The sequence below is a fragment of the Carassius carassius genome, chromosome 27 (genome assembly GCF_963082965.1).
Source record: "Carassius carassius chromosome 27, fCarCar2.1, whole genome shotgun sequence".
Taxonomy (NCBI): domain Eukaryota; kingdom Metazoa; phylum Chordata; class Actinopteri; order Cypriniformes; family Cyprinidae; genus Carassius; species Carassius carassius.
Window position 1 is genome coordinate 11,877,381 of NC_081781.1, and position 19,357 is coordinate 11,896,737.

Below are 19,357 nucleotides of genomic sequence, written 5' to 3' on the forward strand. Positions count from 1 at the left end.
CAGAAATATATGTAGTCATTTTAAAAACCTAGATTAAGAACAGAGATGGTCTGTTCTGATGGTCAGATTAGCAAACTAATCTGAATACTGCAGTAGGCTGTAGGAGGATAAAAAAAGTGAAATACGCAACTGAAATGAAATTCTTTGAGATTAGAGATCTTAAATTGCTGAGTTAGCCTGACGCAGTGACAGGTGATATCAGAGCATTTGCTTCAGTGCAGGCCAAGAATAGCAATGGACTTTAAATGTCAGGAGAAAGGAGGCTGGCACAGATAAGCATAACATAGAGATAACTGTTCATTTTCTCCAAACACCTCCACAGACACACTCTAACAGGTTTCCCTACAGTTAGTTAGTGCAAATATTCAGCTGAAATATCTATCAAAAAGATGATTCGATTTTACCCCATCAATACATTTTATTTATTTTCATGGAAACATCAATGTATTAAAAAAAACAGGCTACAACATACAATAGTAATAAAAAATAACAACCAATATAACAAACATTATATAATATTTTTCATTTGAATAGTTGTCATTTATCATTTAACACTTCATTACATTTTTTTATAAATAATCAAAACAATAGATATATAGATATATATATAGACAGGATGAACAATAGAATGCTCAATAGATAGATAGATAGATAGATAGATAGATAGATAGATAGATAGATAGATAGATAGATAGATAGATAGATAGATAGATAGATAAAATATAAACACTACAACAGGCAACACACTATACCACCCTGTGTGGCAAAAATCCAACCACAAATCAATCCAAATAAATGTTTCTTTTTTATATTTTACAGCATTTGTTACTTATTTAATCATTTAACCTTCAATACAGACTAAAATAATGTCTGTACAGAATGTCCAATACAGACAACATATTCAGACAGAATGGAAAAAAACAGACAGGCACTCAACATACAACTGGACAACAACAAAGAGAATATGGCAGCTCACGCAGGAATCCAAGCAGCTCTTTATGCTCTATCTGTGAAACATGACACTGAAGTTATTCTTATAAACCACTATGTGACACCATGTATCCAACACACTCAGTGTCACACTGTCCTCTGCTTTTGTGTGAATGGCTTTAGATTGCTGGCTGTGACTGCTGTCTGTCTGCTCTGGAATGGCATCATGGATTATTTATGGCGACCAAGAGCGGTTCACGCCTAGAGTCTACAGCAAGATGCTGAGATGACTGACAGCCCTACCATTATAATACTGAGAAGTGCTCTATCTATACTATATGGATATAATTTCTAAAGGCTGGTGAGAAGAAGCACTCTTTATTAAATAAAACAATAAAAAATAACTAAGCATTATATATTATGTTTTGCTATATTTTTACATAAAAAATAAGACAATATAACAAAACAATAAATATAGTAACGTTAAGTGTTGTTCTGTTTGATAGATAGATAGATAGATAGATAGATAGATAGATAGATAGATAGATAGATAGATAGATAGATAGAAATAACTATAAATGTCAAATAAATTGAACATGCGTGACCACAGCACATTATCTTCCCGGTAAAAAAAAAAGTGCTTGTTAATCCTGATATATTTGACTGTCTAACCATTATTGTAATTTGATATTCAAGAATGTATTTCTAGAAATAAACAGGGCGTCAACATGTCTCACTATGAGAGACCAGCCAATTAACGTTAATCGCCATCAAAACAACACTGAACAGATTAACCGTATTTTAGTACATTTACATAACAAACTACATCTTATTCGCTGTGAATGCTCGATTCTGTTGAATTCTACAGCTTGATGCTCTTTACTGTCCTTTAGGGGGCTATGAACTGTCAATCAAACGCTGCATCAACCGACAAACGCGATTTAAACGCTACATCTGCCTTCTGTTACGAGACGTACCTCACAGAAAGGAAACGTTGTAATGCTCTGCTGTCTGAAGGTCCGTTTAGAGAGGCGTATTTCTCTCTAGTTCGTCGGTCTACGGCGCTTCTTTCTTCCTATTCACCATCTTCTTCAGCCATTTTGACGAAGCTGGGCGCAGTGCTCCTGTAAGCTTCTTCCTGGCGAGTCCCTGACAACACACGGCGTGACGTCACGCCTCACTCAGCTCAGCACGTAAATACATGTGATGGGAAGTGAAACTATATTACACAGCAATTGTAGTCATTTTAATTTTAGATATTTCATCCTGTAGTCTTCAGGAACAGTCTTCGGATTTTTCTTCAAGTAGCATACTGTCTTGTATGGAAACTTCGCCCTGTGGCCTTTTTGAAAATAAAATAAAACAAATAAACAGGTTACTTTTCACACTTTCACTTGTTTCAGACTTGATCCAATCGCATGTTACTTCCACAAGATATTAAATTATGTGTTGTGTCTGAAATCATTCTTTGATTGATGTATTGCTATATGTACCATAAATAAATTAGCTTGTTTTGTAATAATTTTAACCCAAAATGATTAAATAGATAATTTAGTTTCACATTATTTGACAAAATTAAAGGTTGTAGTGTGATATTTAACATCTTGTTACATATCAAGCGCTTCCCTTATCTCTCCAAAGTAAAAACATACACAAACGTCTTAAGAAACACCTATTATAATATAATAGAATCTAAAAAATGTTTTTATCTAAATGCAATTCTGGTTCTGTAATGTTTAATTAAATTTAGGAAAGAAAGAAAGAAAGAAAGAAAGAAAGAAAGAAAGAAAGAAAGAAAGAAAGAAAGAAAGAAAGAAAGAAAGAAAAAGAAGGGCTGTTTGGACATAAATGTGCAGGTAGTGGAAGTAAAATGCCTCGAATATGTTAGCACAATCAAGTAACTATTTGTTATGTGTAGTAGAACAAAGTGCACAGTTTATGTTTAGAGTAAAGGGCAGATGTTCATCCAGGATGAGGCATTTGAGAAAACGGAAGGGTAAATTACCAATGTGTTTCAAACATTTCACTACTGAATGTGCAACTGTAACATGCACATTACCTTTACAAAATGGTTTATCAGAACACAAATGGACCACAATGGAGTAATAAAAAGACCTTTTTTAATCACATAAATTCCAAAAAACAAATGTTCCAGACCCAAACAGAGAACATAATGTTTCAAACCAGTCCAGTGGACATTCTCTACAATTTTGTAAATCTTTAACACAAACATCAGCTTCATTTCCAACCCTAAGTAGGTCAAACCTTGAAGCTTACTGAGGCCATACAAAATGTGCATTACTGTGCATACAGGATCACCACCTGCCTGACTCACAAAAGTCAGGCAGTTAACAGTACTATCCATTTTTTTTGCTGGATGTTACTCTTACATTCCACTACTTTCCAAAATTCCACGTTTAGATTGAATTAGTCTAACAAACACTTTTGTTTATGAGAAAAGAATATCTGGTCTTTAGATTGGAATGTATTATGTGTAACTTTCAGCATTTTATGTGAAGACTACATGGACGAGACGCTACAACAGACCATAACAAACATAACATGACAAAGGGCCAAGAGCCCAGTTTTTAATGGCGAAGCCATGGAATTAAATCTTAATTCAGTCTTGGTGACTTCAAAAAACAACTTGTCTTAATTTTTTTGGACATCATCCTTTGATCTTCTTTCCTTTTTTCCAATAACTTCATTATTTTTTCATTTTATTACTTCAGAATTTAAAATTATTACTTAGATTTTAGTTTAGGAATATTTATTTTTACCGCTAACACATTAAAAATCTTTGCTTTCAAATCTAATATTGTCAGCTTTCTGCAAGTGGTATTGGCCTTGTCCCTTGCAAGAAAATCCTATTTACAAGCCCAATACAAGAACACCAGATTAAGACACTAATACTTGCTGTGACAATTTGAATTACAAAGGCATGGTCACATAATTTTAAACAACAGTGTTTTCTTGGCAATAAAACTCCTCTTATACCAGTCAGATTTGATTCCATCATCTCAAATCACTGTCCAATCCCAGTACCACTATACTGAGCCAAGGGATGACTTACTCTATCAGTCCAGCCAGAGGCTGGTTGGTTGGTTTATTGGTGAGCTTTAGTTTATCTGACTCTCTTCATGTGTGGCTGGAGAATAGGTACATATGCCCAGTCTGTGTGTGTACAGAAGATTGGTAAGGTGTTCCAGGACTCATGTGGCTTTTTGTTTCTGGTTGCTGTTGCTGTCTGTGCTCTCCAGACTTGGCTGTACAGCAGGCTGTTGCTCTTTCAGCCGCAGGTGGCGTGGTTTCACAGGCAACGCGATGGCCAGCAGTATACAGCCTATGTGGATGCAGAAGTACCATGACCTACAGAGTGATGGAGACAGTAGAATGACAACTCACGAATGAAGAAAAAAAAAAAGTTATGCATGTTTAGTATTTATTTTTGTTTGTCCAACCCACCTGTAGAACTTGAGAGAGGGACCCACAGAAAGCAGAACGAAGGGAACCACTGTATAACAAATGGCAATCTGTGTAGCTGCCCATGTGATGACATCATACACAAACTTGAGAGCTGGAGACCCCAAGAAGTACGGCCTTACATTGTGTCTCACCTGAAGGAGAATAGAAGACATGACATTAAAAAAGGGATGAATAACAACTAACAACCCTCAGAATTCCAGGCATTGATATTCATGATGTGATATTTTTTTATGGCCAAGCAAATGGCAAGATCACATGAAAGGGACAGGAATATTCCCTATGTGCAGTGCAATTTATGTTTGGTAGAATGTGCTGTCACTCACAGCTCTGGCTGCAAGAGTGATGACGATGCCAGTGAGGAAGGTGAGGTAATAGCCTGGGTAAGCCCCGTGCCACATGGCTGACAGCAGGAAAGTTGCAGCAGTGGGGTTGTAGGGACAACGTTCATAACACACCCTACAAGACAACACACAATAAACAATATACAACAATAATGCTAGTATAAAAACAAAATGAGAAAAGAAATTATTCTTCATCTTTTCATCTAATGCTTACACTCAGAATAAAGGATAGATCACCCAAAAATAAAAATTCTGTCAATAGTCACCCTCGTGTTGTTCCAAAGGGTGAGTAATTAATGACAGAATTGTAATTTTTGGGTGAACTATCCCTTTAATTACAGCTAAAGTGGATAATTGTGAAAAATCACCAGTAGATGGAGCCACCTCACACAGAGATTACTGAGACCTGTGATACTCCTCATTCAGTCAGGTAAAGCAGTGACAGGTACTGTAATTACACTACCATTCAAAAATATATTTTTAAAGCAATTAGTATTTTATTCAGCAAGGAAGCATTAAATTGATCAAACTTTATAATGTTACCAAAAAGATTTCTATAGCAAATAAATGCTGTTCTGAACTCTCTATTCATCAAAGAATCCTGAAAAAAAAATTAGGCACCACAAATGATTTCAACATGACTATAATAAGAAATGTTTCTTGAGAAGAAAATCAGAATATTAGAATGATTACTGAAGGATCATGTGACACTGAAGACTGGACTTTGCCATCACAGGAATAAATTACATTTTTAAACATGTTAAAGTTGAAAATTATTTTAAATGGTAATGATATCTCCCAATGTTACTGTTTTAACAGTAGTTTTGATTAAATAAATGTAGCCTTGGCAAATACAAAAGACTGTTTTCAAAAGCATTAAAAATCTTGCAGACCCCAAACATTTGAACGGTAGTGTACAAAAGCAAAATGTGCTCTTCCTGTTCTTACCTTTTAAGCCAATGTGCTGTTTGAATGTTCCAGTTATCCAGGAATACCTTAAAGCTGGTGGCAAGCTGAAAATATAAGAGATTACTGATTATAACACTTCTGATTCACTCAGAGGGGAATAAAACCAACGTAACAGTGGCTGAACTGACCTCTATATTCATGATCCTGAGGTTGGAAATGAGATCCCATCGAGGCAAACCATTACTGTCGTAGCCATTAAATCCAAATCCTGCTGCGTTATTGATTGCATCAGCTATTTAGAAATACAGCAAGAGTGTCAATGTAATCACATCAGAAATAATAAATGTTATGAAACCCACAATACATCCTGTAGCAACCAGCTTGTTTCTTTCTACCTTTATAGGTGTAAAAGTGTTTGAATGGAGCAAGAATGTAATTTCCAAATTAGGAATTCAGTGAATTATGAAAATGCTTGATGTTTCATATTTCAAAGAAGCCTGTAATAAAATATACAATAAACATTGGTAGAATTTTCTTGTTAGACCATGTCAAAACCTACTACGGTACATGAATTGAATATCTGCAGACAAATATGAGTTTTAGTTCCATCTTTTATCTGAAGAGGGCAGTAAACACAAGCCATTTGGACCTAGGCTGTGTTGTGTAAGATGTTGATCCTAATTCAAATGTGTCACACAACCAGTCTGCACAACAGACGATGGATGATGCATCCTAATGCGCAATTAATCGTGCCCGAGGTACAGCATAAACGATGATGATGGAACGTGAAAGACAAACTACAGCTCGTGCTTGATTGAATTATTCTTTCCAGTATGGTTCAACAGACACATATATAACACATTAGGGGGAGAGAAAGGATGATTTGGAAATAGAAAAACGGACTAATAAAAGAAGTGTCATGCCTGTTTAAAATGGCATGGGGAATAAAACATGATCAATCTACAAAAACTCTTGACTAGCCTGAGATTTTATAAATATACACATATTCATACATTTATCAGGCTAGTATCAAGTCTTTTTCTTCCTCAGATGGATCATGTCTTATTCCCCCTCAGAAAAATAAGTGTATGATGCCCCTGTGAAAAACATGATATCCATCAATGGAACATAAACAAAAAGAAGATGAAACAAACCAATATCTTTCAGTAAAGATCAAAACAGAAAAGGAGAGAGAAATCTAGCCAGATGGGAAGAGAAGGAGAGGCAGAAAGTCCACGCACCAAGAGTCCAAACAAAGTAGTATTTAGGCCGGGTGGTCAGCATGGACAAATACAGGTAGACCACCTGAGCATAGAAGGGCGTGGTGGCAATAAAATCATCATCAACGTTACGCTCCACAGGACAGACTTTGCAGACGGAGAGAAAGACCAGCAGAGAGATCAAGCAGGTGGCCAGTTTCCGGATGACCTCTGTCTGTTGAGAAACAGAAATGCACAAACCTATATGAACGACCTTCGTTCATCTTCGGAAAACAAAAAAAAAATTTTTTTGATGCATTGCGAGAGCAGTTTTTACTGTATTTTTGATAAAACAAATGCATAATATCTTACCTCAAACTTCTAAGGGTAAACATTTAAGCTACTTGTGACATGAATTGGTGTGTAATGTGAAACAACTTAAAACACACATTTGGTGAAGGGTCGTTCAGTCTGCTCTTCCCATTGACTTTTCCTTTGGTCTCAAGGTCTCTGTGGCGATAGGGGGTGCCCTCAATGAAGGCTATGTAATCGTTATAAGAGCAGGTGGGACCAGCCAAAATCCCCATGAAATTACAATTGTAACTGAAGTACTCCAATAAACTGGGCATTCGTCTGAATAAAACACAAATACAGAGGAAAAGTAGATTTTAAAGTTGCATTAGAACAAATGTAACATCACGTCTAGAAAAGAGACTTGAGATAGCAGTTTAAAATATAAAGGGCAATGCAACTAGTTTTTAAGACCACAATTACACACACACACACACACACACACACACACAATCAAAAACTACATTCCTTCATTTAATTTTGTCTTTGTACTGTCAACATTTTAATAGTAACAGTCTTTTTAGTCTACATACCTTATGGCCAACAGTTTTTGACTTTGGTTTAGTTGATCTTCTTTCCTTGCCATTCCTGTAAACACACACAAACAAAAAAAAAAATATCAATACCAACACAATCAATCCATAATAAACATCCCAGATAATCGATATAGATAGTAGATAAAGCTTCAGCCCACATTCAAGGTAAATGCATGGAAATGATGGACCAGTATATTATTCAAAATATCTCCTTTTTTCTTTTTTCCACATAAGAAACGAGTCATCCGGGTTTGGGATCAGTGTTAATTATGACAGACATTTTTGATTTAGTCTTAGTTTTTAACTTGAGACGAAAATGCTTAATAGACTTAACAGACTCACATTTTAGTCATTTGAGTCTTTTATAGTTTTAGTCGACTAAAAAGTCATAGAATTTTTGTCAACTTTTAGTCATTACTTTTAGCCATTATTTCAGTCAATCTACAGTTACCAGCATTTATTTTGGTAGCTATTTTACTACTTTATTTTACTGCTACTGATGTAGTTTTCAAACAAAAAAAATTGTCATTAATTCCTCCCTTTTTAGACCAAATCAATTAAGCTTATGAGAAATTTGAATCAAGGATTGAATTTGTAAAAATTTGAATAAATTATGACAAAAGTGACAGTGACGTGACATACAGCCAAGTATGGTGACCCATACTCAGAATTCGTGCTCTGCATTTAACCCATCCAAAGTGCACACACAAAGAGCAGTGGGCACACACACACACTGTGAGCACACACCCGGGGAAGTGGGCAGCCATTTATGCTGCGGCACCCGGGGAGCAGTTGGGGGTTCGATGCCTTGCTCAAGGGCACCTCAGTCGTACCCAATACGCCACGACTTCCCCAATTTTCATTTTTGGGTGAACTATCCCTTTAACAGAAGTGAAAAGGGAGCAGCTATAAAAATAATAGTTGTTCATATATAATATAGATAATATATATAATTCATAATTTTTGAAAAAGAAGCATAATAAGACAAATACAAAAGATATACAAATTAAACTAATTTTTCAGATATGGTAGGTTTACTTGACATGTACATTTATTTAACATCTTTTGTTGGTTAAAGGGATACTCCACCCCAAAGTGAAAAGTTTATAATTAACCATACCCCCATGTCGTTCCTAACCCGTAAAAGCTCGGAACACAATTTAAAATATTTTGGATGAAAACTGGGAGGCTTTTTACTGTCCCATAGACTGCCAAATAAATTACACTGTCATAGTCCAGAAAAGTATTAAAGACGTCATCAGAATAGTCCATCTGGCATCAGTGGTTCCACCGTAATATTATGAAGTGAGAAGAATACTTTTCGTACAGGAAAAAAACAATTCAACAATTCCTCTCCTCTGTTTCTCTCCACATCAGCCAAAAGGATACGTTTTTTACGAATATTTACGATTTGATTTGAAAGAAAACAGCGCAACCTTGTGGCGCGGCTGACTCAGAAGAGCGTACGCTGCCTGCGTTCAGCTCATAATCTCCAAAATGTGTACAAAAAGTATTCTCGTCGCTTCATAATGTTACAGTTGAACCACTGATGGCAGATGGACTATTCTGACGACGTCTTTCATACTTTTCTGGATTTTGACAGTGTAACCTCCTGGTTTTCATCCAAAATATCTTAAATTGTGTTCCAAAGACGAACTAAGCTTTTACGGGTTAGGAACGACATGTGAATAAGAGATTAATGGCAAAAAAAATTAAATTTTGGGGTGAAGTATCCATTTAACATTAATGACACGAATAGGTACTTAATTAATGCTGTCCCTTTAAGATGACTGAGACGCGGCATAAATTTTGTCATAATATTTATCATCACATATTAGTTTTAGCCCGTCAGTTTTTGTCCTCATCTTTGTTGACGAAATTAACACTGTTTGGGATGATGGAATGATTATGGCAGACTGGCAAGTTTTGGGGTGAACTATTCCTTTAAATACAATTTATTGGGAAATCCTAAAGTCTAACACTCCCTGGCCTCCCTCTGATTTACAGAAGTAATTAGAGAGGGAAGAAATGTGCTGTAAATTGACTTGGCTTCACGTGGACGACTCATGAGTCTCCTCAGCCTCAGTTGTTTGTCTTCCTGCACGATAAGACAAGGCAGGGTGACCCAGGGTAAGTGGCTTGAATAATTTCGTTGTTTTATTGCCACCCTTGTGCATATAACAAGACGAGCCACTTAAAATGTTTTCATTACGGTTTATGCCCAACTCTGTGAGCAGCAGCAGTGCAGAGACAGAGCTTCACCCACAGTAAGCATCAACATGTCCCAGAGCTAGTGAAGGGGTCAGCAAGGACTTCTATAGGGGATTTTGTCCTATTAGTGTCCTAAAGACCATAGGGAATATCAATGACAGGTTATTCAGGACATCAGGCGAGTGAAACCACTTTATAGGCTTACATACAATTTATGTTACAAAACAAGTAATTTTATATCACAGTAACAGAATATAATCACAAAATCTGTACTGGAAATCAATGAAAATTGCTTCATATAACCACATGGTAATGCCCATTTCTAAATATTCTTCATCTCATTTGATTATGTTCTATATTTAGCTTGACTATGAAGACTAAAAGATACAATTATTCATAACAAATGAATAATATGTCCGACATCAGTGCAAAAAAGCATCATGTTATGTAATATAAACTACAAAAAAAAGACTAAAAACCATAAAACTAATATTAAAATAAAATAAAAAAATGGGACTAAAAACTGATAGCTAGTACATTTGTTCAACATTATTGTTACACCTATTTATAACAAATTCTGCTAGCCCTGACTTTGCATTTTTGCATCCCTCACATGGATATATCTACAATGGCATGATGTCTAAATTAAATTACCACTAGACAGCAATAAAACTACACTGCTTTGTTAAAATGAATGTTAAACTTGCAACAAAAATTTTACAAAAATGTTACTGTAAAAAAAAAAAAAAAAAAAAACTAAACCTGTAAATCGTTATATCATCCAGACTTAATCTACCAGTAGACATTCAGTGAGGAGAATACATCTTAAGGGAATCCACTCTGTTTAGTAGAATCTCCATAACAAAGGTTTGCAGGCCAGCAGCTGAACTCAGCAGAGGACAAAGAAATGCATTTGTGATAACGGTAATATTAAGAAGTGCGGTGTGGGGAGCACACATCATAAGGGTAATCTGTCACCCTGTGGAACAATAGAGTGGTGAAGAGAAGGAGGGAGGTTTGTTTTCATTTGCCTTCATTTCATCCCGCTGCCTTCCATTTCTTTAATTAGTTTCTCAGGCCCTTTGGCAGCACATTTGACAATCACAACTGCAGTCGCCTGGAACAGCATCCAGAACTGAATCCCGATGCATCATTCCAGTGTGTATTCTCAACTTTAACCAAACACACACACATTCACTCACCATCATGGATCTCAAAGGCCACACTGGTTATCTTCTGTGTGATGACCATCATCGGCCTGTCAGAGAGAAAAGGAAAAAGAGACATTTTAATAGAAAATAAGGACAACGAAGCTCAGAAACTTCTCACAGAAAGGCGAAGTCTTACCCCGTGAAATCTGCAGAGTACATTCCGTAATCAAAGACGTAAACCCGGGTAATTTGGCAGAAACTTAAATAACCCAGAGCGACTACCAAACAGTATCTGCAATGTGAACCAAACAGCAGGTTTTAGATTGCAAGCCATTTCTGATGCATTAATGTACTTATGACCATTTTTCTTCAGATGTTACACATAAATTGTTGTTTTACAAGTACTTTGATATCATGAGGGCCTGGAGGATGGCATACAGAGAATTTTATGATCCATTAAAACCAAGAAACAAGCACAAACATCATTTTTAAAGTACGCTAACAAAGAGCTCAAAGATGTTTCTAGAAATGAACTTTCAGTGGTGATGAGGGCTTTTGATCTGCAGAGGCTGAACAGCAGACACTGTGTGTGTGTGTGTGTGTGTGTGTGTGTGTGTGTGTGTGTGTGTGTGTGTGTGTGTGTGTTGTGCATTTTGACTAGTTGATTGGAATAGTTTTCTTAAAATGCATTTCAAATTCTGAATAATTTGTAACATATAATTATTTGCGGTATTTATAAGTGCCCACGATAACATTATCGCGCATATTCATTACCGTAATATATCGCATTACCGAATACCAGCACAAGTCTACCTGTCACTATCATAAACCTTCACAAAACTCTTCTGTGTCCTCTGATCATGCTTTATGCCAGGTTACTGGTTTTGTTTGGTAGATTTAGCATTAAGTTAACTAGATATATATAAGCTTAACTGTACATTCCACTGAGTTATGTCTAAGATGGTGAAAAAAAGCATAGTGGAAAAGATGCTAACACAGTGCATAAAAACAATTTTTTATTTTTTTGCTGTGCATGCAAACGTACTGACTGAGAGTTTACACATCTTCTGTTGTGTTCTGTTCACCTCACATGACAACAGAAGGTCATTAGTCCATGCAAGATCCTTTAATATCACAGAAAAAGCAGAAGCTCCCAGTCATTCTCATTATTTCTCATACAACCCGAATTCCGGAAAAGTTGGGACGTTTTTTAAATTTTAATAAAATGAAAACTAAAGGAATTTCAAATCACATGAGGCAATATTTTATTCACAATAGAACATAGATAACGTAGCAAATGTTTAAACTGAGAAATTTTACACTTTTATCCACTTAATTAGCTCATTTAAAATTTAATGCCTGCTACAGGTCTCAAAAAAGTTGGCACGGGGGCAACAAATGGCTAAAAAAGCAAGCAGTTTTGAAAAGATTCAGCTGGGAGAACATCTAGTGATTAATTAAGTTAATTGATATCAGGTCTGTAACATGATTAGCTATAAAAGCTTTGTCTTAGAGAAGCAGAGTCTCTCAGAAGTAAAGATGGGCAGAGGCTCTCCAATCTGTGAAAGACTGCGTAAAAAAATTGTGGAAAACTTTAAAAACAATGTTCCTCAACGTCAAATTGCAAAGGCTTTGCAAATCTCGTCATCTACAGTGCATAACATCATCAAAAGATTCAGAGAAACTGGAGAAATCTCTGTGCGTAAGGGACAAGGCCGGAGACCTTTATTTGATGCCCGTGGTCTTCGGGCTCTCAGACGACACTGCATCACTCATCGGCATGATTGTGTCAATGACATTACTAAATGGGCCCAGGAATACTTTCAGAAACCACTGTCGGTAAACACAATCCGCCATGCCATCAGCACATGCCAACTAAAGCTCTATCATGCAAAAAGGAAGCCATATGTGAACATGGTCCAGAAGCGCCGTCGTGTCCTGTGGGCCAAGGCTCATTTAAAATGGACTATTTCAAAGTGGAATAGTGTTTTATGGTCAGACGAGTCCAAATTTGACATTCTTGTTGGAAATCACGGACGCCGTGTCCTCCGGGCTAAAGAGGAGAGAGACCTTCCAGCATGTTATCAGCGTTCAGTTCAAAAGCCAGCATCTCTGATGGTATGGGGGTGCATAAGTGCATACGATATGGGCAGCTTGCATGTTTTGGAAGGCTCTGTGAATGCTGAAAGGTATATAAAGGTTTTAGAGCAACATATGCTTCCCTCCAAACAACGTCTATTTCAGGGAAGGCCTTGTTTATTTCAGCAGGACAATGCAAAACCACATACTGCAGCTATAACAACAGCATGGCTTCGTCGTAGAAGAGTCCGGGTGCTAACCTGGCCTGCCTGCAGTCCAGATCTTTCACCTATAGAGAACATTTGGCGCATCATTAAACGAAAAATACGTCAAAGACGACCACGAACTCTTCAGCAGCTGGAAATCTATATAAGGCAAGAATGGGACCAAATTCCAACAGCAAAACTCCAGCAACTCATAGCCTCAATGCCCAGACGTCTTCAAACTGTTTTGAAAAGAAAAGGAGATGCTACACCATGGTAAACATGCCCCGTCCCAACTATTTTGAGACCTGTAGCAGAAATCAAAATTGAAATGAGCTCATTTTGTGCATAAAATTGTAAACTTTCTCAGTTTAAACATTTGCTATGTTCTATTGTGAATAAAATATTGGCTCATGTGATTTGAAAGTCTTTTAGTTTTCATTTTATTAAAATTTAAAAAACGTCCAAACTTTTCCAGAATTCGGGTTGTACACACACTCGACACATTCAGCTCAGGTCCCTAGATACTGCAGGTGTGAGAACGAAGACAGACGAGGTGTGTGTGTGTGTGTGTGTGCTTACCTTTCAACAATGTGAGTGTGTTTAGCAGAATGCCAAAAATAGAATGGTCTCAACCACAGTATGTTTCCCAAAATGACACAACCAGTAACGTCAATAGCCTTTCTACACAACCCACCAATAGAAGACAGAAAAAGAAGGAGGAAGAATTGTTTACCCCAACAACTACCCCTGAATCATCCTAAGACAGTAATATCTCCTCATTTGAAACAAAATGTCCCTAAAGGACCATTTGGCAGAAGACTGATATTGAGGCAGTTTTATATTTTCCATCTAGTAAAAAGTTTCTGGCAGCTGGCAGTAGACAGCAGAGGGGAAATAATGGAAGATTTTATTACACCCGTGAGGAGGACAGTGACTGATGGCCAGCGGGTGAAGATAATGATCTCTTTCTCATTATAATTATCTCTGGGTCAGTTTTCAACTCTTTCATCAGAAGAGATGGTCTGTAAGAGAGGGGACGGCTTCTATCAGCATGGACCTCAGTTCACCTTACAAATGAAAAGGGGGCCATAAAGTTTTCACTCACGTCTGGGTTCAACTGAATTCAAAGTAATGTATTGGTGTTCACAACCAGATTTACTCCTCTGTTGTTATGTATTTCCTAGTGAAACAGTAGATTTAGCTTTGAGGCCATTTTTGTAGAGTCAACACAAGAAATGCTGTATTTGTCCAGCTATTTCATGGGCTTTTTCAGTAGTAAATGGAGTCACTTTAATGTTGCCTTTAATGCAACAACAACTTTAAAGCACTTTTGAGTACTTTTCCATGTTGTTATAGTTATGAAATTATGAACTCACTTGTGCATGTGCTCAACTCCAGTCAGAATCATTATTCCATAAGTAATGCCACTCTGGAGCAAGAAATGAAGAGCATACCTGAAGAAGAGAGAGAAAAATGTTGTTTCTATAATACAGCACATTTTTGCTTTCAAATGATACTTACAGTATATAACTACTCATTGAAAAATGAAAGGCAGGACTCTTAACTCTTAATATGGCAGTTGTAGGAACAGATTTCCACCTTGCAGAACAGCCTATAGACTTTCTGATAGAGGTGAAGGCTAGATGTAAATACACATTATCTGGATCAGCATAAAAACAGTTTTTAGTGTAATCTAAGCTAAAGAACCAAGATACCTTTAGCTGCTAGCGCGAATACCTGCTAAAATTGTAAAATTTAAACCCAGACTCAACAAATGAAACTCCGTTTATGTAAAGAAAAGAAACGTATATAGAAGCTTATCTGTAAGACACACTTTAAGAATTTAATAATGGTTTGAAAAGATGATACTAAAGAGCAGCCAGACGTTTATCTATCCTTTATTATCATGAGTGTGGCCTATTGATCTGTTTGTCTTATTAAATGAGATGTTAATGAGTTCCGGATTTTAGTCTCCGCTGACACATCAATACAAGCTTGTGTGAGCTGAGTCAAAACACACACTAATGTTTCTTAAACTATGTTAGTATCGACAATAATATTTTCTGAATATGCAATATTGTGGGGAAAAAAGTGCAGCATTATATAAGTGAAGTGAAGTAAACTGACGTGTGGCCAAGTATGGTCTCCCATACTTGGAATTTGTGCTGTGCATTTACGCCTTCCAAGTGCACATACACAGTAGTGAACACACACACAAACTGTGAACACACACCCAGAGCATTGTATGTGCATAACCTTTAAACCTTCTTTTAAAAAGTGTCACAATCCAAAAATGGGACCCACCACTCAACAAAATTCATTGTAACCATGAAAACTCGCATTTCTGTTTTCCAAATCCTGTTTTAGTTTGAATCAAAAGTTGTAATGTTGTCTCTCATCTCACAGATGACTTGCTGTTGCACTGAGCTGAGAGAGTCAAACAGGTGTATTTACAACTGAAACATACCACATCATTGGATACTTGACAGTGTACAACAAACGTCAGCTTCAGCTCTTTTTATTGTCCTACAAACCGTTTGTTTATTCCGTATCAAATCTCTCTCGTTTCACACACTGCTACATTTTCTATTGATTGGCGTCTGTTGTATCTTTCTGGAATGTCAGACCAGCACAAATCCTGCAGTCCAGCAGCAGGGAGTACAAGCAAAAACTGGTTTCAGTTTCAATGCGGACACACAGAGAGGGATGTGTCAGTATGGACAGCAGGCACATACTCACCAGCCAAAGCAGAAGAGGGCAAAGTAGATGCCCAGCAGTGTGGCCACCACATGCCGCACAAAAGGACTGGTTTTGCTGGGGTGCAGATAGAGCCTGAACCACACGGCTGTGAGCAGGGCACAGAGCTGACATACTACAAAGTTCACCTAAAAACAAAGAAACCAACAAAAAACACAACTGATCATCAACTGAACCATTACGGCCAAAAGGCTGATACTTAAATGAGATGTATAACTTTTCAGATACGTTTGTCACTTCTGAGGCAGAGCTATTTTAATAAACATGTATTTATTTAAATGCATTTTACATGTAAAAATGCTGTAAACAGGCAGCTTTTCACTTCACAAGATGTTAATTTATGGACTGGAGCTGTTTTGATGTTTTTATTAACTCTTATTCTGACGGCACCCATTCACTGCAGAGGATCCATTGGTGAGTAAATGATATAATGCAAAATTTCTCCAATTGTGGGATACCTGGTGAAGAAACAAACTCATCTACATCTTTTATGGCCTGAGAGGGAGTACATTTTCAGCAAGTTTCCATTTTTGGGTGAACTATGCCTTATCATTTTAAAGTAATTAGTTACAAATTTTTATGTCTTACCAAAATCAACTAGAAAATTTCATAAAATGCCCATCCCAAGCACAACACAATAAAGTGAAAAGCATCAAGCATTATTCTGTTGTCATTTGGTTTGCATTTGGTAGCCCCGCCCACACTGAAACCCCATTGGCCCAAATACTGCTACACATATCTGTACATATAATATATTCTGATATTCAGTGTGCATAGAAAAACTACAGTATTTGACACTGGAAACATGTCACTCGCCCCAGGTGTGAAGATTATTATTAAAGACAATGGAATTTAGAAGAAAAAATAAACAAACCACAACTAACAGGGTGAGAGAACAACGATTCAACATTGTTCCAGGAGAACGTCAGAAGGTTGGCAGGACTCAGTGAGGTTTCTGCAGTATTTCAGGGCCCTGCAAGCCTTGTGACCTATTTTAAAGACAATGCCTCGCGTTTTACACTGACATGCTTCTCATGAAAGCCAAAGACATCCACAGCATGAGACTGGGAGTTGTTTCTTGAGTGGAAACTGTGAAGTTTCTACTTCAAATCATCTGAAGACAGATATATATCTTCAACCAAATTCAAACATTTTTACATCTGTAAAGAGCTTTATTCCTATGCTTTATACATATACTCTCATTGTCACTAAAAGAATTGCCTTTAAAAACATTACATTCAAAGCATTATAATAATATTATTAAATATTAAAATATTTAAACATAAAACCCAAAACTAAACTCAATTTTAGATACTTCGAGATTTGTATTAAGTTTAGTTTAGTTTTTTGTTAACTACAAACAAAGACAGAATTCACACACCACACAATAAAATCTATTTTTGCCCTCCGACCTCAACAACATCTGCGTTCAACACCTGTAGAATAGCACTTAATAAATCCACCACAACAAAGACACCACTTGTTTTTGCAATATCCAGTACATCTGTCAAGTGTGATCTGCAGACCAGGCCAAGAGGTTTATGGGAGTTTCTTAGCTGCATGCTTTAACTTGTATGTAGCACTAGCAATGCTGTATGCTCATGAATGCCAAGCACACTGTTTGATGCGGAGACTGAATAATGCTGGTAAGAAATTGAGTTAGTTATAATTATGAAGGCTTACATAATGTCTCAGACACAACATAAAATAATCCTTGACAGATGAAGGATTATCAGTCGGTTTTGACAGGGGCTCGTTTGCCAGCTTCTATAACTTCTTTGCAGACTTCCTGTTGCTCTCTCACTCAGTTTTATCTGTCCATCTGTCACACTTGCAGCAAGCAAATACAAAACACTAAATAAGCCAGTTAGTTATTAATAAGTTATAGGAAATCACACAGTTAAAAGGTCAAAAACAGTCATAAATGTGCCATAAATAAAGAAATGGCCTTGTAATATCGCCACAAAATTAAATAAATTATAAATATTTGACACCAGCACCACGTTCATGGTGGCCCAACCAGCAACATAAAATTCTTGAGCTATAGCCACAGTGTCAAACATTTCAACACAAAGCCACAAGTCACAAAAAAAGCATTTTAGCTGCATTGTGATTAGGGATGCAAAAAGATGGAAAGTTTCCAGTAAATTTTGGAAATATTCCAGAAATTTTGGAAACTTCCCAGAAATGTTGGAAACTCCCCAGGATTATTTGGAATATTCCAGGGATTTTTGTAAAGTTTCTGGAACTGTTCCAACCTAATTGTGATAAAACAAATCATACTACAAATTAATAAACTTATAGTTATGGTGCTTTTCCCCTGCGTGGTACGAGTCGGTAAGGTTCAGTAATGTACGGCACGGCTCGACTCAGTTTGCGCTTCCACTGCAGTTTAGTACCAAACCGAACCGTACTATGCCATAGCATGCAGTGGAAAAGGGCCATTTGTGTCTGCAAAAGAAAGAGCAAATTAATTTTACTTTGCAGTGGCAGACTGCTTTCTGATTCTCAGTCCCCAGTAAACAGAGAGCACATACTGCTTAGATTCAGACTTTCAGAGATTCAGAGAAAAGGTGCCATGAAAGAGAACACCAACTCAATATAATCAATACAGATTATAAAGCATGCTCTCGTAAGTGCTCAATGTTAAGGGCAGTCAAGGAGAGAGAAGAGGAAAGAGGAGCTTGAGCAAACATTTTTGCAGAAGAACGTTAAAAAGGCTCATTCACAAGCTCTGCCTTAAAGGGGTCATTTGATGCGATTTCAAGTTTTCCTTTCTCTTTGGAGTGTTACAAGCTGTTCGTGAATAGATAATATGCTAAAGTTTGCAAAGACTAAAGTCTCAAACCCAAAGAAATATTCTTCATGAAAATTAAAAGACTCATCCACGCCCTCCTAAAATGCTTCGTTTAACCATGACCCCACATATCTACATCACTGTGTGGGAAGATTTGCATAAAACCACCCAAATGTTCACGCAAAGAAAGTAGGCATACTTTGATTCTTGCTGTAGTATTGTTGCTGCCACCGCCGCCATGTTGTGGAGACACTGTGTTTTATTGCGAAAGCGAAAATACTGTCATTTCTCTGATCACAATTGCAGACATGGTTTTATGTTAACGCGGCGCAATGTATTGTTGTTTTTATTTCTCGTCGCACCAGGCCATGGCATCACAATATGGTAAAGGGGGTAACATTTCC

The 19,357-nt window shown here is 36.9% G+C and overlaps 1 protein-coding gene across 1 annotated transcript in view; it reads right to left on the reverse strand.

The window, feature by feature from the left end:
• Positions 1-3,030: 3,030 nt before the first annotated feature.
• Positions 3,031-19,357, reverse strand: part of mboat2b (membrane bound O-acyltransferase domain containing 2b) — a 31,070-nt gene continuing 14,743 nt past the window's right edge. The window contains exons 2-13 of the mRNA XM_059512696.1: positions 16,139-16,284; positions 14,776-14,853; positions 11,311-11,406; positions 11,166-11,221; positions 7,750-7,804; positions 7,315-7,498; positions 6,908-7,100; positions 5,855-5,958; positions 5,706-5,770; positions 4,740-4,872; positions 4,396-4,547; positions 3,031-4,299 (exon numbers count right to left, since the gene is read on the reverse strand). Of these exons, the coding sequence (XP_059368679.1) occupies positions 4,143-4,299; positions 4,396-4,547; positions 4,740-4,872; positions 5,706-5,770; positions 5,855-5,958; positions 6,908-7,100; positions 7,315-7,498; positions 7,750-7,804; positions 11,166-11,221; positions 11,311-11,406; positions 14,776-14,853; positions 16,139-16,284 (1,419 nt within the window). The 3' untranslated portion in view covers positions 3,031-4,142. The remainder of the gene's footprint in view (positions 4,300-4,395; positions 4,548-4,739; positions 4,873-5,705; positions 5,771-5,854; positions 5,959-6,907; positions 7,101-7,314; positions 7,499-7,749; positions 7,805-11,165; positions 11,222-11,310; positions 11,407-14,775; positions 14,854-16,138; positions 16,285-19,357) is intronic.